The sequence below is a fragment of the Typopeltis vanoorti genome, chromosome 16 (assembly GCF_054136105.1).
Source record: "Typopeltis vanoorti isolate ZY-2024b chromosome 16, IOZ_Tvanoo_1.0, whole genome shotgun sequence".
In the NCBI taxonomy this organism is placed as follows: Eukaryota; Metazoa; Arthropoda; class Arachnida; order Uropygi; family Thelyphonidae; genus Typopeltis; species Typopeltis vanoorti.
The window spans coordinates 90,977,281-91,003,147 of NC_143564.1; the positions used below are offsets into that span (position 1 = coordinate 90,977,281).

Consider the following 25,867-nt stretch of genomic DNA (forward strand, 5'->3'; position numbering starts at 1 on the left):
CATTTAGTTTATTTATTTTAATATCATGACATAAATATTTAAGAGATCTCTCTTTCGTTGGGAAATTAGAAATAATCATTGTAATTCCTTTGGGTTTCGGCTGACTTCTACATCGCTTATTGTGATCTATGCTTACTTAAAGTGAAAAAAATATACTTTGGAAGTAAAGATTAATTACGGTCTTCTTAAAATATAAGGTACTTTTCTTTATCAGAATTCGATACTGGTAATTGATATCTTGTTTCTTATCCGCCCATGAAAATCTCGAAGAAAATGATTCAACTTTTTTATTTATTATTTTTTTTTTCCGTTTTGCAATGCATTAACGAAAAAAATTTCTTTACAAAGATTGTAACAAATTGCAACCAGTAATTCTATAGCAGTAAGCAGAGTGCGTTAAATAATAAAAGTTATATACAGTATAATAATAATAACCCACGATGTTTTGCAATACACAAAGATCTAAAACTGAAGTATGGGAAACTCGGTTGCTATTAGATTAATTATGATTATTATTCAAATTAACAACTTATTTAATCTCAAAACTGTTTTAATATACACAATTTTATCATTCATTGAATTGCTCATTTATAATGCACATTTAGTGATAGATCGCTTGATCACATTGCTTGCATTGTTAAAAGTCCAATAACTTCTTTTGCGCATGCTCAGATGTTTCAAATTATCAGTAGTGTGAGAGTAATTGCTTTTAACATTCCAAAACCCCTTCGCATGTGGCTATTGTCGAACGTTTCAATTAAATAGGCTTTCCGCACATTTTTAACGAAGATAAATGAAGAAAGATTAGGGGGGGTATGCAAGTAAGATGTTAAAGAGAACAGACTTTCTTAAACAACAGACACCGTTTCTGCGGTGCAATATTTTTAAGAAAAGGAAAAACAAAACAAAAAAAAAAACTATTGCAGAGCATTTTAACTTTTACGTGGTTGAATTAGCATAAATCCATTCGCTTGGTAACTAATTAACTTTTATGTTTGGCAGCTTTAAATTTTGCTATAACGATGGAAAATGCATGTACAAAGTTTATAATTCTTCAAACCTATTTAGAAATTTTGAATATATGAGTTTTGTCTGCATGTAGACACTAGAAAGTATTCAGCATTTCTTGAAAAAAAAAAAAAAAAAACTGGGTTTAGATCACAAGTTAACTGTCCGCTGATGTTTCATGCATTTCCTGAGCTTCATTCACTGTTTATCGTACATTTGGAAAAGGTTGCGAGTGCTGAATCATTTCTACCTACGCAGCATCCCACTTATTCCAGTGGATTACTCGCTGCGGAGGCCCCGTTCGTGTGGAAGGGAGTCATAATTATCCAGTAATTCTTGACTCTGTGACAAATATGGCGTGTTCCTTAATGCTACCCTTGGACATTGGAGCCCTGTGGGAGGGAGACAATGCGTTGACAAAACAAGTTACCTGCGTCCCTGTTTTCGCATCCATCTACTTCTATCTCTTCCTCCCCCCCTTGTTCCGCTTACTTACCCCCTCGTTTTTGCTTTCTGCAACTGCCCCCGCACCACATCCCTTCATGCCTGTACTAAGATCGCGTGCGACTTCTCTGTTCTGTCGTACACGCGATCGCACGATTTTCGGACCACATCGTGACTAATGATACCTTTGCTTCTAAACGCACGTGTGTTGTTTGTACGGTGACGTAGATGGCCATCAGATCCATAGCTGGTCAATAGTGGTATATCTTGTGGCGACACTTCGACCAAAGGAGCGAAAGATACGTTAAGGACCCCCTTGGGGAAAGGTGTTTCTATTGTTACCTAGGCGGTACTTTCCGAAGTAAGTTGAGACTTGGCGGGAGAGATGGGGGGGGGGGTATTCATCTCTTATGTGAATGCCAGCGAAGAATTTTTCTTCTGGGATCCATGCCGGTTGATATTGATGCTTCTCAGTATGGTATAGAGAAAGATGGATCCATTGAGAAAATATTGTCTGCAACCGTGATTTGCTTCCTGGTACAAATATTTTTAGACATTGTTATTTCTATATTTTTAGAAAAAAAAAATCGACCGATTCCCTGGTAAAAAAAAAAAGTGTAATCATTTATAAAAAAATATTGCGTAAATAGCAACACAACTTTCTTGTGTTCCTAAAAGCTTTGGTACAATGGAAAATGTATGACAATACACTATATGCCAGTGGCGGGATGTGGCATTATCGACATTCACTAATTTTCGAAAGAATTTTTAAAAAATTTTTTTAATTACGTTGTTTTGGTTGGCGGATGTGAGAGATGAAGAAACTAAGACTAACATCCATATGTTCTCTGGCTGGTTTATCTATCTTGGATGGATGAAAAACCCTGCCATCTGGTTAACTCACTTTTAGAGATAAAGTCCTTATAAAGTTTCAGCTCATCCGGTTGGTAAAGCACTGAGTTAGACGACCTACGGCGTTCCCAACCAAAGTGCAAATTTCCTGGCGTCCTCATGAAAGTCATTGTTAATTTTCTTATTCTGTATATTTTTAGGAAAAAATATGCAACCTACTTTCATTTGAAATGTGATTCTCATTTACATTTGTCACTAGCAACAAAATCTCAAGCCTTCATTCAATTTTTTTAATAATTATTCCCCTTATATTTTAAGGAAAGTCGTTAAGGATTTGGGTGTGTCGCATTTTGTCGTGAGTATCTGTTACTGTGCGATTTTATCTGAAGAATACTTGGACGAATGAGTAGAGTGGTTGCTAGGGAACACCATTTTGGACTAATAGAGGGAGACGGGAGAGTAATAAGGATAACTGCTTTTCTTTTCTTTCTTTTTTTTTTTGTGAAACATAAGTCAGTATAAGTACTAGAAGCACAGTAGCAATTCTTGCTAGATCTTGTGTAGGATCTTCCGATCGCTTCTTCAGTTATCCCGTAAGATTTTAAGCAGGTGTTCGAAGAGCATTGCATATACTTGTTACCAGATGGCATGTAATTATTAAACATCAAAGAGCTGGAGCTAGGATTCCGGAGATTATTTTTTAACAGAGTTCAGAAACTCCGATGTAGAGACCAAACTTGGAAGTTTTTCAAGCTCTTCAGACTTCCAATAAGCGTGGCGGTAGGCGTGACGAGCGATGAATGAACAAAAGAATAATAAAGCAACAACAAACAAAAAAGAATAGGAAGATCCTATTCTCGGTATTACCGATTACATTCTCCTTCTATCTTATTTTGTTTCTGATCGATGCATTCTCTCATTAAATATTACAAAAAAGTAAAGTATTGACTACTTGTAAAATTCTCCAAGCTATCTAACACAGTAGACTATGTCAGCATCCACCAAGGAATACATGTTACAGCGCGGGCCATGAAGTTCACGCACTATCTTAGATAAGAATTTATCTATAAATCATTAGCGCACACCTCTATCTTTAAGGGCGATTATTTTACCTGAAAAATTGTTTATTTCACAACGATCAATTTTTCACAATGTTTTCACGAATATTTCTTAATAAAGAACTACTAGGATGTTTTATATTATATTCTGGCAATAACTTATCGGAAGACGTTTCATAATGAGAAGATGATGTAGTTAACTATTCATATATTGCAAGCGAAATTCATCTGATACGGACTTCAAAATTATATTCCTTGTCTCCACGCCGTATCTTATCTGACTCTTTGACTCTTCCACGAACTTTCCAACAGATGGATAGGATAACGAAAAAAAAAAAAAATGAAGCAATTAAATATATCGAGTTTGAAGTCTTTATTGGAATTTTTAAGGTTTTTGTGGAATTTGCTTTAAATATTTTACGACTTCATAATTTTAAGGATTACTATAATGTTTTAATCAGCAATATGGAGATGATTACAGTTTTTTTTTTTTTTTTTAAACAGAATGCTTGTAGAAATGATACTCCCTCATACTTTCTGCGTTAGTCAGCCTAATGGTGTTATACTCTTCATACATCTACGATGTCGAAGGAGGACATTATGAGGAGGAAATAATTTGTTCATTGTGGTACAACTGCGTAAAGAAACTCTGGATTCAGATTTTTTCAGTTATTTCAGCAACAAAATTTAGAAATTGACCTCATTTAAATAATAAAAATTAGCGTAAAATAATTTCTTATAAATCGGAAGGAGAACACGAGAAAAGAGCAAAAATGCAATGTGAATATAAACTGTTTATGAAGTCGAAGATTGGATTTTGGAAGTTAAAATGTTCTCAGATTCGTACATTGCATGATATAGAAATATAATCCATCCAGAATTTCTGTTTCCATCTCTGAGAAATTGTGTTGAATTTCATCAGAATTCGCCGTTTGCGATTGTAGAATGGCAACGTTCAAGAAGGTTCGAATAAAACAAAACTGCAAATTCTGTATTCGAATTTCTCATGGCTTTCTTTATTTATTTAATCATTCTAGAGGCAATTCCTTATGATTGCCGATAGCTATACATATTTCATTTGGAAATTAGGAGAATTGCCAGAATTGATTCATAAATGTTACTTGAATTTTGCAACATAAGTGTATACAAATTATTTATACTGAAGCTCAGGTGAGCATGGACATTTAAGGATTATTTTATTAGGAAAGTAACTGCCTTCCATTCATTGACAATTTATAGATTGATGCACAGGCACTGTCTATTTATATCTAATGCATTACCACGACTCGTATACTTTCGTACGGAGAGGTGCAAGGTTCATACATCTATAAACAAGAAATAATAATTATTACATCATATCTGATTATTGAGGTCATTTATTAATATGGGACTCAGGAAGTATTGTGCAAATTCTGAATAAACTACCGTGGATCCTTACTTCGCGTCGTATATATTTACATTTATTTATAGCAGTCCCATCAATGGGAACTTGTATATCTATTACATATTGATACTTGGTTGAGCTGAGGATTACGTAATGTGGAAACCTTGGCCTTGAGAGCAGAATCTCCATTTAGCAAAATGAGCTTACACCGAGTGATGAAATTCATTCGTTACCTAAACGAACCAAAGTGTCATCATGACTGTTGACACCGAGGTTCGTTGCATCACCAGGATCCAGTAATTCAAGTTGACCTATGTACAGCAGTGAACTCGCCGTTAAGGAACCAGATATATTGCCTCACTTTGGTTTTCTGAAACAAAGCCAAGCGGACTTACATGTAACAAACAATTATGTGAATCTAAATAGGGTTTTCTTGTTATCCAAAATCAGCAATGTGTAACGTCTGCGGACTCGATGTTCTTGATTATTCTTGTTAAAAGTGTCTCCAGTGTTTAAATAGTATATTATTTAGAAACAGCAAGCATACATTCGATGTCATCCATATTGTACTACACTTTTTGGTGTTTCTTCAATGTTCGCATCTTCCATTAGAAAACGAGCTGCATTATTATTAGTAATGGAAAAAAACAACAACTTTTATATTTCCATATTTCTTGATTCATGTCTGATCGTTTAGCAATCGAAAAAGAAGAAATAACCTTCTATAATAAGAGATCAAAAGATGTATTACTTCTACGAGTAATACATCTTTTGATCTCTTATTTGGTTACTGTTTCAGAATAAAAGCATCATCTTAATTACTAAGAAAAAGCAATGTTCTGTCAGACAGACGTAATTAGATTTGCATAAATAAGATTTTGATGTTGCAATAGCGGCCCTAACAACAATGTTCGCTGATGACACTAAAGCATAGTTTGCGAAACAATGATAAACTCTCAGAGTTTGCGATATACTCCCAGACTTTCTCTTTTTGAACAATGAAAAAAGTCTCATACTGTATCTTGTTACAGTTGTATACTGACATCTCTTCGCAACACAAACCCACACACTGGAATGATGGGATACTTTTTTCAGCCTGTTTGTTATCGATAATTTAACTAATAGCTATAACTAGATTCACTGATTTATTATATGTCCTTATTAGTAATCAATAACTTACAGTAATCATTAATAATGATTGTATTAGATTTATAGACATCTGTTTTGTAAATTTTTTTGATTATTTCTATATTTGTAAGACAGTAACGAATGCATTGACACTGACACTGCTCTCTTATCATTCGCAGTTTTTGCTGGTCTCGATGTCCGAGTCCGATTCATCCCCGCAAGCCTCCCCGGTAGGGCCTCACTTTGTTCTCTTCCTAAAAATATTAAATTAAGTTTGTTTTACTAAGTGACCCTACCGCGGGGAAAAAAAAAATAATCGAAACCAGTAATTAAAAAAAAAAGCTGTTAATTGCTTTTTTTTTTACCATCTCTGAAATGTGCAGATTTGGAGTTAACTTTCAAATCTGCATCAAGAATACATTTAAAACATTGGGAACTTGGTAAAACAATCTTTTATTTTCTTTTGTTTGTAATTAGCATTCTGTTTTGTTTTTTATATAAATGTAGATTTGATTATTTTGTATGTTTTTAAAGATGTTTCTGCAGGATGGATTTCATGTAATGACAATATTTGAAATCAAAATTAGAAACAATACTGGGATGGATAGAATGCGCCTCTAAAGTGACACATTCGCGATTTACCTGTCATTAACTTCTCTTAACACTCCCTCGTGTCATTAATTCTGCCAAGCATAGCTATCAACTACGAAATAGACATTGCTCCCTCGGAGAATTCTTCTAAAATTATCAGACAAGTGATATTTGTTACCACCACTACTGACACCACGTCCCGACATCTTAAGATGCTATTGCCTATTGTTTAAGATGGTAATTATATTTAGCTGGGATGTGACAGTCTCTTTGGAAATGTTTTCCTGTGCTCCACAAAGACCTGCGTTTATGCCTCGATTAACAGCTTTATCCTAGTTGCAGATCGTGTTCTTTAGCTATTGTATTTTCGATAGAGCATTACTTTTATGTGTTTTTAATACGTAATGTTAAATAATTATTTTGTACCGAACTAAATCTGGTGCACAGAACTTTGTAGTTTAACGCAGTGTCAGTAGTGCAATGCATTTGTGTATAACGTTGCCCTTTAAGGATAACTTACTCTTTCCTCCCCTTTAAATGCTGGTTACGAAGGCCACTTCAAAAGGTCTGCATACCGTCATGCGTAGCGAATAGGATGAAGTTTTTATCTTTACGAGAATTTTAAAAACATTCATGTGGTTCCTTTTCCGTTTTTGGTGTTCATGTTCAAGAATCGGGACGGATATTGAGAATTTTGCATGACAATGTAAGGCCACATGCTTGATATGATATGGTTAAACTTATGAAAAGATAGACTGCAAATGCTCCCCCTACCCCAGTACTCTTTTGTCGAGTCCTCCAGTCGATCTACTCCGTGGCCAATACTTCGCTACCATGGATAAGGTTTCTACTGACTTGATGAGGCTTATTGAGTAAAAAAAAAATAATTTCAAATGATAAATAACTGGTATCTAAACGAAATTCTTTCTCTGAAATAACTGGTTGAATCCAGTATTGTATCACTTCAATTCACTGCTAGTAAAGTGAAGTTATATTTAAGAGTGAAATAAAACAAAGCAAGTCTTACATGTTTAAGAAGTCGAGAATGTTTGGAAATACTGACTCTCTTTGAAAATGACCAAATAATACCACCCTCATAAACTGAGTCATTCTCTTTCAAAGAATGGATGTCTGGCATGTTGGTCGGTAAATAAAATAAATAAATAAAATAATAAAAACTATTTATTTCACTTGTGTTATTCCAATCAAATTACTATGATTTTTCTATATCCGCCAAGAATTTTAAGTTGCCTTAAAAGTTGAATGTCACGATTAAATTCCAATTAACTTTTAAACCCGACATCTTCCGGAGAGAGAGAGAGAGAGAGAGAGAGAGAGAAGGGAACACGTTTTCCACTGTCTTAGAACCAAAAACTTGGATGATTATCATATTTAACTTTACAAGATACAGGAAACAAGGATATGATCAAATATATAACTGAAAGAGCTCTAAACGAAGATTATATTTCAATGTAATCTCTGTAGTAATAAATGAATAATTGTGCTGTCTGTCGTAGTGTTATTAATGGAAAAAAATTACCTCAAAACTTGAACAACAAACAATAACAAAATCTTCAGAATGAAGTAGTGCATTAAGAAAAACTGGAGTGAAAAAATAAATAAATAAAAAATGCAAAAGAACACAGGATGTGACGAGTTTAAATGAGTGTAGTAGTCATGTTAACTGCACCCTTAGAATGATTTTATATAGAAATCCTGAAATATTTTACCGTAACACCATACTTAAAAGCAATGGTTAGTTCATATACCGAATGTATGCTGTCCTGGTTTAATTGCTGAATAGAGTTGGAATTAAAATAATTTGAATCATTTTCCACCCTTGCAATATGATTAAAGAAATCTCTGATGGACTGGACAGCATAATAAGATGTAGTAGGATGACAGCATCTTATCAAAAGGCACCCTACAAGGAATGACATCGATGTAAGTAAAGAAGAAATGTGTAGAGGTTGAAGATATGTCTCACCGCTCATGATTCCACACCCAGCAGTTAAATGGACCTAGACTGAACTTGTCAAAGAGCACCTGCATTACCTCTAGGCTTCACTGTTGATACCCATAAATGTTCTGTAGACATGCACCAGTGGTGTCCAACGTTTTCTGGAACTGACCGGATTACGAATGAAAATTCGTTATCCGGTCAGTTCATCCATATCTAAGTTTGTGTACGGGGATATAGCCGAAATCCAACTAACAACAAAATGCACGCAAATATAGAAAGAAAAAGTAACTTATTCTTGGTTCAATTAAAAGATGTCGAAATGTAACGCAGTAGTATTACTATAGAATATGCAAACATCATTGAAATGTTTGGTGTCGGATACTTGCGGCATTATTTTAAACCTGGACTTCAAAAATTATAAACACAGAAATCATCTGATTGCCTCTATCTTGTGTTTGATTTATCCAGTGTCACAAGAGGAAAAAAGTCTGCTTGAAATCTTTGAAGAGATTGAGAAAAAAAAAAAAAATTAGGAGCAAACATATGGAGCATGGCTGATTCGCATGTTTAATACGAGTGTTCGAATAATAAAACAACTACACATTCTTTGCCAGTATATTTTTATCGAATGCCTTGTATAGTTTGATCTTATATAAAGGATACAACTATTAGCGCATCTCTTATGTTTGTTTGCCGTTGTTAAATTTGCGTATTGGGATCGAAGTGATTCTACAAATGCCTGGAAGGCAACATTTGGTGCTAAAAGGTAGCTGCACAATATAGGATAAGCCTATTGTTAATTTTAATTCAATGGACATAGGAGAAGGAATGCGATTGTACCTCGCTTTAATTATAAAAAAAACTGCGAAAATAAATGGAAAATATTGAGGTAAAAAAAGTCATTTCATTTCGTAAGGCTTACCAGTACATTTATTGACCCTTTTTAACAGGTTCGTCAGCACTGGGAAAAATACAGCGAAAAAAAAAAAAAAAAAAAAAAACATTTTAATGATAGAATATTACCTTGACATAGCGTTGAGATAGCAAGCTGTGTCTAAAGCTCGATTTTGTTAAGTCCTGTAGTAATTTCAAGTTTTTTTGTTTTTTTTTCCTACCGAAATGTGTATTTAAGTAATCTGTTTGCTTTACCTCTTTCCAAGTTCAAGATTTTACGAATATTGATGATAGCCTTCCAAACATTGCGAATGATGACGCCATCATTCCATTTGATCTTAATAATGAGTTCTTCGACTGGCTCCATCTCCGTGATTTGTTTTTGATTAACAGCATACTGATAATTTGTTAGTTCACTGTGTCTTTAACATTGTAGTTTAAAAAGGGGAAGGGGGTTGCTTCTCTATTCTTTTCCATTTATACTTCTGACGGTTTCCCTTTTAAGTCATTTCAACGTCGGGTTTAGCGTGAAGTTATCTTTTTACACATCTCATAAAAAAATGCCAAATCTTGCAGTGGTTTGGTTGCAGTGTAAAGCTGGTCAAATTCTGGATAGACTATGAATTTAAAAAAAGTACCATTTTTTTTTTTTTTTTTAAATTAGGAGAGGTAAATTTGAAACTTAATAAGCGTGAATTGTATACCTTTTAATCTGTAAATTTTATTCTGTATCAAACGTTGCTGTGATAGTCAGAATTACAATACGATGTCCATTTATTATTAGGTTCTTAAACAAAAAAACTGAAACCTTCTTGATTAATTGTGATCCTTTCGATTCGGTGTCTTAACATATTAATCTTATCCCCTCCATCTCTGTGTGATTCTTGGGGATGGTGGCGCGAACTGTTCGAATGACAGTGACTAAAGTTTTCCCTCTGACAATAATGCCTTTCTGGCTGGATTAAATATTACTCTAATTCCATAAATCATCAGACAGCCGACGCCAGTGAACACGGCCATTAACTATGCCTAGCGATGGTTAGTCTATTCTCTCTCTCTCTGTCTCTCTCTCTCCCTGTGTGCGTTCCCCACAGTAGCGCTCCTTCCATTTGTGTGCGGCAGCACTTCCAAGTGGCTTTAGCTAGAGACGCTAGCGCGCGCGCGCTCGCTCGCTCGCTCGCTCTTTTCACCCGTGGCGAAAGTGGGCATATTGACGGTGTTGGTCGAGCAGCTAGCTAGCCAGCCACACACACACACACACACACACACACACACATGGATAGACGGTAGTAAGCACAGAGCTACTTAAAAATGCGACTTAATGCCCCAGGATACATCAACGTCGATGGCGGGTAATGGACAGGCGTGCTGGGTACAGGATCGACGCTCTATTAAGCCATACGCTTATTGATCAGTTAATAGGTCTATAAGCTTATTTAGCGGTGGTTCATGGCGTGAGTTCGGAAGCTTAAGGTCGGATCAGACCTAAATGGATGTACACGGAAGGGAATTTTTTATTTATTTATTTTTTTGTTCTTTTCGCCTTGATACAATGATAATTTAAGCTAGGCCGGAATGCGTAAATTTAGGTTGCAAAGTGACTCAATATATATATTTTTAAACTTATAAAAGCACTAAGATAAGTACGTTGTCTGAATAAATGACCTTACATTCCCTGCACACTTTGGAAGATATTTTACGGAAAGATCTAATTTGGAATTGTTTTTTTTTTTATTTATTTTATTTTCGCATATTGTTGTTTGTGGGGATTTTTTTCTGATGAAACCACAGGCATAGAAAAAGAGGCGGAACTTTGCAGAGGTGGAACACATTGAAGTAGCCGAAAGGCATTTTTAGCACCACAGTTCCTATATTTAAAAATGCAATCAAATTTAAATAACAAAGTTAAATCCGGGTTGAAAATATTAGCTATATTTATTCAAAGTTCTACTAGCTAATACAAGCAGAACTGTGTAACGCGAAAGCTATGAAATATTTTATTTGATTGTAGTCAGTGTTGTTTCGTGTTTAAATTTGTAAACTAAATCAGTTTCTGTAGGTTAAAAAACGAACGTGAATACAAAAAAATACCATAAAATATAAAAAAAATGAATGAATTCCTTAAAAGTTATTCTTTACAATTTTGATTTCTAGAACACATCGCAGCCTATTTTACTGAGTTGTCTAATTAACCTACAAAGGAATCGAAATCTTGAAAAACAGTATTATTTCCGGATTTTAAAATTTAGAATTCTTAAACTGCATGCTAATGGCATGGACATACAATACGTTTGGTGGATAAAATTATAATTGATTGCCATTTTATATACAAAGGCATTTATTCAAATTGATGCAGTTTAATCCCATATAAGTTTTGGACTAGAACTTACTTTGGAGACCAATCATGGAACTTTTTCAATCCATTTCAGATCTCTGAGCTGGATTTCAGATCTCTCACACTAGGCAATGACCGTCCACCATCTTAAGACATTCATAAACATCCATCGCAATTCATAGCCTATTAGTTGGTGAGGGAGTACTCAATCTACTCGTCCAACCAAGCTGGCAAATTATTGAATTTCATTACACACAGCTCTCAGGTATCTGCATATACAGTATTTTATATGCTTACATTGTGAAGGGGGACAAGTTTTGAAGACCTTTCTTCAAAGTTAAAATATCTTAAGACGGTCCTTTTTTTTTTTTTTTTAGACGTAATTCAATCTAGAGCATCCAGTTAGCCAGTCTCATACGTAGGTGGAGGTTTTTCGTCCACCTGAATTAGGTGTGAGCCAAATTCAGGAAAGAAGGAACTCAATCCAAATATTTAAAACTATTTCGCTAGAATAATGGTAGTTTAGATCTATTAGAACGTAATGTTCGCTGGTTGTTTTAAACTAATGAGGTTGTCCCACTTGCTCTTTAGTTTAGCATTCCTGTGAACTAGCAATAATTTCGTTTATTTTATATCTGGCCAAACAAAGGCTTCTATCCTTCCAAAATTTGAATGCAATTATACATGAGAGAAAAAAATTCATTTTTAGATTTCTAATGACGTCATTTCCTTTAGAGAGAACTGTTGCTATACAGCTAAATAAATGAACAGTTTTTTTTTTTTCATTGTTATACTCATTTGTTTAAAACTTTTTTTTTATTACAGTTATATTTTTAATGTTCGTGGGGAGGGTTTTGGGAATTCAAAAGGTTATACATGACGCTCTAGACAAGGTCTAACCACGTACAATGATATATAGTGGTGTCACCGTAAAACTAAATTTAATAAATAATAATCAGAACTTAAATTCCAAATATATTATTTTATTCAGAAACTGCGTGCTTTATTTTTTAGTTGATCCAAATAAGTTTCTTTATCTTATACTTAAACTGCAGTTACACAAGAATATTCTGCGGCCAAGATAGCTATACATTCACGATATCACATTTTTAATAAACTAGATGTCTTAATAAATTGATACTATACACACTATTTGAGCGGAATTATCAAAATATATTTTGTGCTCTATGTCGGCTAGTCTAAAATTAATTATTGAATGAATTAAATTCCACTAAGATCCATTTTAACTTTGATGTGAGTTCATTAGCATATTCTCTATTGTTCTATGAATGAAAGCGTTCCAATCCTATAACAGGTATTCATGGCTTTGTTGAACTAACAGAACGTTAGCCGGCGTGGAATGTTACGTCATCAAGCAGAAGCTCGTCATTGTTTGATTTTAATTAATGGTATTTGATTAAATATCATCAATTCTCATCTGAAGTACCGAAAATAGCAGGTTAGTCACAACGATAGTTAGTCAGTAGCTATCTCGGTATGCTTTATTAACATTGAAATAATCTTTTATTACTGCTGTTAATGACGAAAAGGCAATATTTGTCTTAAAATATTTCAAAGGTCATTTTCACTAATTTACTGCATGAGGTACGGAAAAATGAGGAGGTGAGCGAATGTGCTGTTCGAAACATACAAATTCTAATTCCCAAGTATTATTCTGAATATAATAGAAAGTGGACATTCGCTTTTCTAACAAGCTAAAGAAAGAAGTAGCGACACACTTTGGCAATACAGTGGTTGATCTCATAGAACTTTAAACTGATGGAATGTTTCGCTAACTTTTGTTAGAATTCTTGCGTCTTAACAATTTCATTGTGTTGTTAGAAGTTAAAATATTCAAAAGCTGCTACGATGTCATACACACGCACACTCATATGAAGAATGGAGAAGAATATCAACGGAAATTCTATAGGTTATTATAGAGGTCTTTCCAGAAACCCAGAAAACGGCATAGACAGAGTTTGAAGCATGGCAGTCGAGTCGGTTTTAGTTTTCTGATTCGAACTCTGCCACACACACACACACACACACACACACACACACACACACACACACACACACACACACACACACACACACACACACACACAAATTGTGTGTTTTGGAAGATCATGCCCCTTTCAACGATGTTAAAACACATCAGATAGACGAGCATGGTCACATTATCATGAAAAATGTAAATAAAGAAACGTTTTAAATTATCTTTTGAATAACATTATATCGGTTGATTGTGATAATTGAAATTTCATCTTTAATTCATTATTTATACTAGAATGACACCATACTTAACCTTAAGAAAGACGGTTCTAATGAAGTATCCTGCTTTATTATTATTTTTTTTAAATTCTTATTTTTAAATTAATATATCTTGGGATTTTCCATCATGAAGATTTGAAAAGTGCAGAATATTCGTTCTGCTTTTGCAACACCGACTGCTGTAATTGGCCTATTAACATACTTTGAAAATTATGGTGCCATTTTATAAATGTTTTAAAAGTCTCTACTTATTTGCATTTGCTCTCTTACTACCATTTTCCAACTTCCTTAATCAACCTTAAGAAATTCTAGAGCAATCTACTAAAACATGACTCATTAACTACTTTATGGAGCACCTGGAGCAGCATGTCATTAATAGCTTCAGGATACAATTATTCCAAATCCACGTGTTCTAATTTTTAAAGCTTTCCCAGAGTTTATATTCTCTTACTTTCAGTAATCAAAGAATCAGAATGTATTCCCTTAGCAGGTTGATTGTTTATTAAACTTTTGAAAACAGTTTATCATTACATTCACCGTTATGATATCTATTTTTTTTTTTTTTTTATGTTATGGGGAATGTCTGTTTCAATTTGTTGAATTCCCTTTGATATCCCTCTGTCAGCAAAACAAGAAATAATTTAATGTGTAAGAGAATGATAAAAAAAGTGAAGATTGAATTAGCATTAGCTTTTCGAGAGTTGTATTTAAACTGGAGCAATAGCCGAGAGTATATAAATAATGTAATTCATTCAAATAAGTTTTTAAGTAGAATTTAAAGGAACAGCATTTTAAGACTATTACATAATTTCACTAACTTCATTAACCATTCTGCGAACCAAGCTAGAATGAGAATCTTAATCTCCAATAAAATTCTAGATAATCAAAAATCGTGTAACTTTATTTTTTTAGTGCATGCACTGGGGAACAAAATAAGCAAATATTAATAGCTATAAGTAAATTAGTAAATTAAAAGTACTACCGGTTAAATAAAAAGAAACATATATATCGGAAGATTATAACAGGCAAAAATGAGAGTTTTTTTTTTTTTTTTTTTTTTTTTTTTTTGTAGCGATGGCGAAAAAAAAAATGATGTCCTGCTAGATAACCATAATTTTCATGTGTCATACAAGAAAGATTTATTAACTTGCTGGAAGAGTTTTTAAGTACAGGATAATTTAGAGAGCATTATTTCTTTTGGGGGGGGGGGAACAAAATCATACGTGCATCAAAAATGTAATAAAAGCTATCAAACAGAGAAGTTCTTTTATATTTTTTTATATCAGATCTGCAATATAAGTTCCACTAAACAAATCTTGATACGCAGACTTTTCTTAGCTTGTCTTTGATAATTGACAACACTGTCCCACTGATCCCTACACTTCATTTCACTGTCTTTATAACTTTGGTGGTACATGCATATCATCCACGCCTAGCCCTACAGAAAGAGGCCGCATAGTGTTAATTCTGGTAATCTCCTCGGCCAGGACAACCATATGGCATCTCCTTGAGTCTCATGTTTTCCTCCTCAGCACACTGATAATATACACGCTTATGATAATAAGAAGAAGGCCAGTTAAATCTGCTTAGGAACAACAGATCGTAGACCTTTCAAGTGGACCGACGGAATTCTCGGCAATCCCGGAGAATTGCGTCGAATTGATACTTTAAAAATGCATCTTGAGTCTCTTAAACTGCTTACACCAATCATGGATTAATATCGATTACGATGGTTCTTTCTGGTACTTTTTATGAAGCAATAGTTGAACATTTCACTGAATTTGCATACTGGATTACAATACCTTCTTTGGAAGTCACTCTAAAGATAATAAAATGGGATAGTCTTGCTCAATACTCAGCAAATTAAAACCAGACTAATTTTTTGTTATCTTGTGTTATAAAATTCTCCTGAAAAGGGACTGTTCATTTGCATTTCGATGTACTGCTATTTTTACTACTACAACTGAAGTGGTAAAGAAAATTGAAGGGATTTATTGAAAGACTTTATATTGAAATATTGAAAGACTTTATTCGACTTAAAATCTAGAAATATTTGTGCGTAGATTTTTTTTAATGCATGTTATAGGAAACTTTTTATATTACACGATACTTTGTCTTCAGGCATAGAGGGTGTTGTTCGGTGGTGATTTTCTGATGATGTACACAGCTCGAGACAGCTCGAAACAAACGTGCACTAAACAGAGAAATTATTTTCCAACTCCCATCTTCTTCCAAGCATGCTTTGACTGTGATGAGTGTTCTTAGTTTTCGTGTTAAGTTAAAATTAACTGGTAATAAGCAATTATAACTAATAAGGTTGCGCAGAGGGAAAATAAAACGCAAAAAAAAACTTCTTTGAAAGACAAACAAAAGAGAACATTATTTCTGTCTTATCGGTTTTTTGATTAACATAAAAATTTTTCATTCGCATAACCGCGAAGAAGTCTTTTTTCTAATTTCTTTCCATCCCCTTGTCGAAAAGAGTAGAAAATAAGTAATTAACCCAGCGTCCAGCAGCCTCTTCCCCCTCTCTTAAAGACAGTAACAACCGTACTAAATGAGCAAGCCATGTTAACAAATCACTGCTAATTAGCTTGCACCAAAAGTACATAATGTACATATAGGGGGAGAGAGAAAAAAAATCACTAAATTAAGCGACTAACTTACGTATAAATCACAAAGAAGATGAGAAAAATTGCATCCATGGCAACATACATTTATGTTTGGCATAATCTTTAATGAATTCTTAACGAATTTCTTGAAGTCGTCAACTCCGAAAGAAAGGCTTGTCTAATGAAGTCGCATGCTGGGACTTTTTTTTTTTATGCCATGATGAGCTTGTTATTAAATTATCCCACCGACTAGCGTAGCCATTACTTTGTCTTGCAGTATTTTTTTTTAAACCTTAACTTACGACTCTAATATTAATGTGTTCGTATGGAAATGACTAATTTTGGCTTCATTTTTAACTGCCCCTTTGCGTGTACTTTGTAGAAGAAACTTCTCAAAGGAGAGAGTAAAAAAAAAAAAAAGAGGAGCATGGTTCCACATACGAACCCGTGCTCCGCACATAGACACAGAGAAACCGCATCTTCTTACTATTGTACATTCACCAGACTACATTGAGTTGACACATAATTAACTGACGAAATGTTTCCTACAGTCATTACAAAGGAGAGAAAGACTAATGGACGCAGCCCGATGGAGGCAGTTCCGTTTCTTGGGGCGTTGCCCTCTTCGTGTTGATGACAAGTACTTTAATGGAAGGGTTGGCACAGTAGCATCCTTTCGCCGTCACTGTCGGATCTCTTGCCTAATGTCCGAACGAAAAGATGAACTGAAGTCATGTGACTGTCACCCGTTTTCCAGTAAATTTATCCTTCTAAACCGACCCCATTTGGGTGCCAACGAAGGCAGACACGTTCTAGGATTAAAACGGATAATTAGTTTCTTGACGATAAAAGCGCAATCTTCACAATATTAACGATATTCAACAGACACTATTAAGTTAAGGGAATGTAAAATTAGACTGACGAGAAATTAGTGAAAGAAACTGGAATTTTAAAATGAATACAAATACAATGGAGTGTTTTGCAGTCTGTTTTTCTTCGTGACTGGATTTAAACTGAATGTTTACAAAGAAAAATATAATAATATATTTTTACCATACAAAGAACTGCTTGTTACACTCTGCTTCTACAGAGTGTCCCAAAATTCACGCAAGAAGTAATTTTGATAGAAAACACAGGTTTTTAATTAAAAATTGTAATTTCTTATTGATTCATAAAGTATACAGTATAGGGTTATGCATGGAATAGCATATCGGGTAAATGGCCTCCACGGCTTTGCTGGCACATACGCACTCTTTTGTCGAAATTTTCCATGACCGTTTTGCATAAATGTGGCTGAATTTCGTTGATACAGCGTTCAATTTCCTCTTTCAAGGTGTGGGTGGTCGTGGGCTTGTTGGCATAAACTTTAGACTTCAAAAAACCCCAAAGAAAACAGTCCAACGGCGTTAAGTCACATGATCTGGGCCGACAATTCTGATCACCAAAACGGGAAATTACACGACCAGGAAATGACTCATGCAGTAATCGAATTGTTTCTCGGGCTGTATGGCATGTGGCACCGTCTTGTTGAACCCACATGTCGTCCACATCCATATCTTGCAATTTAGGCACAAAAAACTGGATTATCATGTCGCGATAGCGAGCACCATTAACTGTTATTGCCTTACCAGCCGCATTTTCGAAGAAGAATGGACCGATGATGCCTCCAGCCCAAAATCCGCACCAAACAGTGACACGTTGTGGATGCATTTGTTTCTCAACAATCACTCGTGGATTTTCTGAACCCCAAATGCGACAATTTTGTCGATTAACGAAGCCATCAAGATGAAAATGAGCCTCATCGCTGAAGATGATTTTGTTCGAAAAATAAGCATCCACTTGTTGTTGTTCCATAATCCATTCAACGAACTCTCTTCGCTGTGTGCGCTCCATTTTTAATAACCCTGAACTGTCAGCTGTCACGCTGTCTTTTTTTTTCTCGTTGGCAACACTATACCGCACAAATGGCGCTAAATTTAAATCTTGTGTGAATTTTGGGACACCCTATAGTATCCTGTTCCGTATATACAAATTCCAGAATGCCATTATATTTTTGAAAGTTACAAAAAAATATGAAGATAGTACGTGTTTGAATTAGTATTATTATGTAGTGTTAATTATAGTTTAGTGCTATCCGTTACTAGCTTACTGTCAATTTCAGTAAGGCAGTAGAGGATATCGGATTTTTGGAATTGTGCCTAAACTAGGATGAATTCTATTAACTATCAGCCCTATTCTTCCAAAATAAAGTTGTTATTTTTCTTTTGCTTGAATTACAGCTGAAGCAACTAAGGCTGGGATAGCATATTGCGTTTATTATTTGTTCCCGTATTAGAACTGCTAACTCACCTTCATACAGGGAAAAAAAAAAAAAAAGAAAACTTAAAGAAACTTCCCTTTATAAAGGACTGTGCTACAAAGAATCCCCGAAACAAAAGAAATTTGGAAATCGGAATCGTGAAGGATGATACGTTTCTGACATGATCTTGAAATCAATCAGATGTCCCTTCTCTACTGCCAGTTATTTTTAACTGCGTTGTAAGGGACTGTTTTCGTTGCATTAGGAAATGTTGATGTTCAGTTGTCTAAATAAATGCTTTAAAATCATTCATCGCAATAAATTCTTTTAGATATTCCTCGTATGACTAGGCACTTGATGGCAAGAGATATACGATTAGTGAAGCTATGGATGGTTAGACGAATTTAACTAAGTTATAAATAAAATAGAGCTGGAACATGTCAGTATCCTGAGCAGGGGAGGACTCGTGCAGAGGCACTGCGGAACTGCAGCATCCCCAATTTTTTCCCGATACATAAATATATTTCTTAATTTATTTATATTTCTTTGTAATATTTAATTTTATCATCAACAATCCTATACAATTCTCTTACTTTGTATAAAAAATATTAAAAATCCATCTTATAGCACTTAGGAGGGCAAAGGACGCTAGCAGCACTGTGTTTACCACAGTGTCATATTGCTACTCGAACAAGCATATGCACGTCATTGTGAGATGCGCGCTATTAGCGTAATGCGACACTGTCCGTCGCGCATTTCCATTGTTGTTTATATGCAGTTTGCGCCAGTAGTAGAGTGTTCGTAGTGCTTATCGTGTTTACTCCGTCTCTTTAAATATTTGGACATTGCAATTAAAGGATTTAATTGTAATGTCTAAAAATTCTAAATCCATTCCTTTAATTACAATTAAAAGAATGGATTTTATTTTAAGTAATTCTGAATTATACTAAAGTGTATAATTTTATCGATAATTAATAATATTTTTTCATGTTTAATTTTTTTTTAAATTTTTACCATAATTTTGATATTTTATCCAAACACGTATACGCTGTACTTATAGTATGTATGTATATTTCGAAAGTTGCAGCATCCCCACGATTTCAAGCCACGAGCCGCCACTGATCCTGAGTATTGTTTTCTTTATAAAAAGGTTAAGTAATATTTTATGCGCAACAAGAGTTTTCTTTTCTTTCTCTCTCTCTTTTGTCGGAATGATTTTTTTATTTTTATTTTTTCATTGATATCGGATTAAAATTTACTGCATGGAATTTAGATTGGTGCATTATTTGTTAATAGTTTTATCTACAATGTTACATACGTACGTTCTTTGTCTCTGGGAGTAAACAAAATTCTTATAGTTCTTATAAGAACTGGGCGATGGACTGAGTCCTTGACTCTTTATCCCGTCATCTGAATGAAGTAAATCTGTGTGGATGGAGTGTTATTGAGCTAAAAATCTCTAGTCATGGCTGGGTAACGGCAATAGCCGAGCCTCAGTTAAAACTTCATTGGCTACAGCATTGCCATTTGTTACCCTGGAAGGCCTGATTAGTAAGTAAAGGGTAAAATCTCAAAAAATCGGACGATCTCTAGGCCACTCCATAGTGGGCGAAAGACCGTCCATATCTCAGCGTTGGTTCCACTCAGTGACGGGCTCGCTCCCCGACCACTGAGCAGAACCGCTCAAATTCCAAGGAAAATAATTCACCGACAAGAACCCCTCAGCGGGCCGTGCAGGAGAACACCTTCCCCGGAGACTCAAAGTGCTCCCTTAAGGCAAAAACCTTAAGAGAGCGAACTCAAAAACTCATCAGCCAGGATAACAGCAACAGCCGAACCTCAGTTAACTTCCTTGGTTCAAGCATTGCCATTTGGTACCCTGGAAGGCCTAAGAAGGACTTTTTATTTCTGCTATTTCTATTCATTTGTAAACAAAATTCCTTATAGTCCTTATAAGGACTGGCTTAAAGGGGCGAAGCAAGAATGCTTTTCATCTTCCCCGTTATCTGTAGAGGACAGTGTATGGATAAGGTGTCATTGAGCTATTAAAGCTCTGATCATGGCAGGAGGGTAACAGCAATAGCCGAGCCTCAGTTAGAACTTCATTGACTACAGCATTGCCATCCATTACCCTCCAAGAGTATTGGGTTGAGGGAATCAATCACCCTCTCAAACGCGTCTGTAAACAATCTGTAAACAAAATTATTTTCAATATCATTTTATCTATTTATTATATCATAAAATCTAACTGGTGTTGGAACTAATTCAGATAAATTCTGTGTAATTCTTTATAGATTCATAGTAAAAATGTAATATATATATATTATTTTTATAAAATCCTATATTATATATATATATATGTTATATGTTTTTTTTTTAATTTATCGATATATCCATGTATAAGTTTCATTTGAATTATTTTAAATCCATTATAACTTATACTTGACAAAACTGGATCGATTAACAATTATACAGATGTTTGTGAGGGAAAAAAATCCGATAGTTGTTTATTAATTTTTTTTTTTTTTTTAAATTAAGGATGGACGGCAGCTAAATCTTGGTTCTATGAGAGGAGTACCAATGGTTGCGTCCAGTCCGGTGCGTCATGAAAGTCCTATTCAGCTCAATCCAGTCGAAGTCCAAACATACCAGCCACCATGGAAAGCCCTAACAGAATATGCTATGCAATCTGATATCGACCCCACCGCCCCACACTTCCAGCAGCTTGTTAGTCAGGTAATTTTGATCATGAACTTCTTACCATTTAAAAAGAAAGAATAATGGTGTTTCTGTCGCCTGTGTAAAAATATATTGTGTTTCTAGTAATTTTAACTTGATAGTAGAAATCATTATACAACAGATTATATGTAATTTTTTTAATATATATATATTATTCCTTCAATTTTTCATTCTATTGCATTGGCTTGAATAAATGCAACAGTTGCGCCATTTTTCACAAAAAGGAACTCAAAAATGTACAAACTTAATTGAGGTTTCTTAGAGTAGGTATCTGTGTTTGAGAAACCCTTGAGTTGCAAGAACCAAGTAGTTAAATCTCAGTAAACTAAGAGACTATCGAAGTTGTCGTCCTTTCTGTGTAAAGTGGGTGCTGCTTTGTTAAAAAAATGTTAAACCAATTATTTATAATTCGGTACGTGGTGCTTACATACTGTATGTGAAAGATTGGCATAATTTAAACAATAGAGTTTACAACATCCTCAATTTCTGATATCAGTGCCTCCGAATATGGGACACTCTGATAATATTATTTAATTTAGGCCTTATTATTAGCTCGTTATCAACAGTTTTCTTCAAGATTCTTACATCTCTTTTTCTCTTTTAAAATAGTGCTAACTACTGCAGCAACCCGCCTAAATCTTGACTTCCCTCTCAGAATTTTTCCTCTCATTTAATTCTTGTTTTGTTAACCTCTTCTTGAGTGACCCTGCCACCATAGATTAGCTCATCCCATGAATTCCTGAAGTTAAGTTCAAGTTCCTTCCCAATGTCTTTATTTTTAATATGATTTTACTATTGATACCATCTCTTCATTCCCATAATTTTGCTTAAAATCTCATATCTATGGTGTTTGATCCACCATAGACTTTTTATTTCTAACCCAATTCTCTTCATAACTTAAAACTGGTTTGACACTGTCTTGTACAGTGCTAGTTTAGTATTCTGGCCGATTTCTCGCTTATTCCAGATGAATTTTATTCAGTAAGCTCTTCGGTGTGCCAGCTGTGTTCATTCTTTTGTCTATTTCCATATTTATTTTGCCATATTTACTCGAGTGTTCCTAAACGTCTGAAATGCATTACTTGTTCTATATTATCTGCATTCTCAATGATTCTGCATTAAGAAGACGGTCTTCTTAAGAGGACTCTTTCTAAATAGGATTTGTCAAGATCACGTTGTTATATATGTATAACAACAACGTGATCTTGATATCAATGTATAAAATCTCACGATTTCTCAGCTATTTTTCATAAAGTAACAACGTAATCTTGACAATTCCCATTTTTGCCAGAATCTAGCTCATGCTTCCCCAATTTTTGTTCCACAATTTTGCTCGGCCTCTTCTTAAGTATGCACGCATAAAATTTACTTGAAACATTCAGTAGGAAAAATTCCTGGTTAATTCTCCCAGGAGTGCTTCTTTAATAAATTAAAGAAGGTAAGAAGTGCAAAACTGTGATAGTTTGTTTGTGATGCGATAGTAAATGGCATATACTTCTTATCCCTAAAATATCTTCAGTTTTTGCCAGTTATCATCTCTGATTCCTTTTATGGTATTTTTGATTTTACTCTAAGGTTCCTCAATAACCTCCGCAACATTTTGCCATCTTTATGATTTTTATCTTCTATATTCTTTTCATGACCCTAGTTTAGAAACTTTTACCTAAAACTTACATTTCTTACATTTGTTTTCTCTATATTTTCTAAGGGAAAATATTTCTTCTTTTACAGAACTGCTTCTTGAATTTCTTGAGTGCATCATGTAGTTCAATCTCTCTATCCTTGCAGAAAACTTCACCACACACTTTCTCATGAATCAGCCAATACTCTGCCCATTTTGCTGCTGTCTCTGAGGGATGATTCGTGTTCTCAAACTCCTATTTTTATCTAGCAATATTTGAGTCTATAGTTCACCTCCAAAAAGTACTCAACTTTCATTCCTTCTTATATACTTTTCTTTTTAACATGATATTATTATTATTATTATTATTATATCTTACTCAGAACTAAGTGATGATCTCGTTCTGTTTCATATCCCTAGCACGAAAATATCACTATCAACAATATCATAGTCCATTTCTTATTTTTTGAGTCTTGTCTCCTTTTTGGCGAATATTTGCGCATCTTTTTGTTGGACTGTGGTGTATCTGTAATTACGTTGCTAGCTTTGCGTGTTTTTTTTTTTTTTTTTGTTTGTTTAATTGATGTTTCTCGCCGTGAAGATTATACTTTTTCTTCTTTTTTTTTCATTTCCATTAAGTATGGAGTTTTTCCAGTAGCTGAATTTTTCACGCTTTTCCCTGATTTCCCCCAACTAAAACAGCTGGGACCTTACTTCATCTAACGATGCTGCCGGCATGGCATTTGATCATGTTGTACCATTATATTTGTCTATAGTTTAAGCCAATCTAGAATACACTTTGGTCGGCTAAATCCCTAACTGCCAGCCCATCCTCGCTTGTTCGGTATACAGCGGCTACCTAAATAACGGAACGAACAGCGAGAAGGTGAGGAATGAATATTAGATCAAAAGCTCTGTCTGGTAGCCCACATTCCTTAGAGACTATCTGGAGATCTCATTCCAGTTATCTAGTTTTGAATCATAAACCACACTTCGAGTAATTTTAACCTTAAAATTCTTTTGTAAAGAATTCATTCAATTGTATCTACAACACGTATTTTCCACAAAATAATGCAGATAATATGTATTTGCATAGGAAAAATAATAATATCGCAATTTTACATTTTAACGCCAAAACTAATATAATAATACATATTCATATAATTAACTAACTGATATATTAACATACTGTTAAAACTAATTTAAAAAATAATTTTTATTAGTTTATCGTTACATATCACTTCAATTATTACAAATTTGCCAATCTTACGTCTTCCTACTGAGGATTATCTGTACAGAGACAATTATCTAGTTTCTCAAATACTGCTGACCCATCCCAGTTCACTTTGTTTAAACTACTAAGTGTTTGGCAACTAGAAATATCAGTCAATCGCATTAATCTATTCACTACGTACGTGCCGTTTATTGAGGTCTATGCCATATTGCAACCAAGTGATGGTTGGACTGCGGGTTCGAATACGATTAGGTGGTAGACGAATTTCATTAGCTGGTGTGAGATCTGACCTTTGAGTCCCGAAATGGCTTAACATATTTCATATTTAACGTATAGAACGTATTTGCAACCTCTCTTTAGTGATATTTACATTTTATGTCTACAATGGGAGAGTGTGTGTGTGGGGGGGGAGGGAGGGGAATTAAATAGAATTAAACCAGAGTAACCATGGATACGAGGCCTATTCTACAAACACATTTTCCATATAGTGGGAAATAACGGAAGAAAACCCTATCATCTTTGCATGAGACTGGCTAACTCATCTCAGCTGGAGAAAAGCTCTTATAAAGAGACTTCGCCTGCTATTATTATTTATTTTGTTTTATTTTATTTATTATTATTATTTATTATTTTTTTTTTTTGAGGGAAGACAAGGAAACTGGAGAAGTATTAGAGAAAATTGTATAAAACTGAACTAATTTAGAACCATGCATATCGGTAGTAAGGAAACATTACAGCATTGAACACGTGTTAGTTCGAGTGATTTCATCGTTCCCACTCTTAGATTCTGCAATTTATGTTAGTATTCAAATGATGTAAGACGCATTTAATTCTGTGAAAGCGACATTTGTTAGCATAAAAACAAGTTGTTTACAAGAACATTGTAAACAACTGGCCACATCAGAATAGTTTCTCGGTCGAATTATGTTGCAAACAGAAACTTATCTTTAAATTTTCTTGACACTAGTTGAAATATTTTGGGGTGGAAGGAGAGCACATAAAGAGAAAACACATTGCAGTGTCATCCGCTTATGACTGTTCTTTAATTACCACTGTCACAGATCCCAAAGGTGATTGGGATCTGTGACTGTGATCTGTGACACCGTTTCTAAATTTGTCTTTCACTCCTTAGATTGCAACATGCTATCCGGAAAAGGATCACTCGCTTCACAAGGGGGGAGAGGGGAGGCATCTGGTCTTCCAAAATATTGACGTTCTAACTCGTAACTCACCCACATGTGCATAAGTTTACAACGTTTTTTGGGTGGGATTGTCATTAAAAAAATAAAATAAAAATACAAAGTTGATGGTTTGGTGCCCTTCCATTCCGCCAAAACACACGACAATACTTTAGCCACCACTGCAGGTCAGATATGAATTGTACAGATACACCACGTCAGGTCCGCTCTCGTATGTGATCTTCAAATGCGT

General features: G+C 34.6%; 1 protein-coding gene across 6 annotated transcripts in view; it reads left to right on the forward strand.

The window, feature by feature from the left end:
- tup (LIM1_Isl and LIM2_Isl domain-containing protein tup) overlaps nucleotides 1-25,867 on the forward strand; it is a 194,652-nt gene that overhangs the window by 139,686 nt on the left and 29,099 nt on the right. For 4 of the 6 annotated variants that reach the window (XM_090406189.1, XM_090406190.1, XM_090406191.1 and 1 more), the window contains exons 5-6: nucleotides 6,054-6,104; nucleotides 21,381-21,578. In XM_090406189.1, the coding sequence (XP_090262315.1) occupies nucleotides 6,054-6,104; nucleotides 21,381-21,578 (249 nt within the window). The remainder of the gene's footprint in view (nucleotides 1-6,053; nucleotides 6,105-21,380; nucleotides 21,579-25,867) is intronic. The other 2 variants (XM_090406192.1, XM_090406194.1) reach the window with 1 other exon arrangement.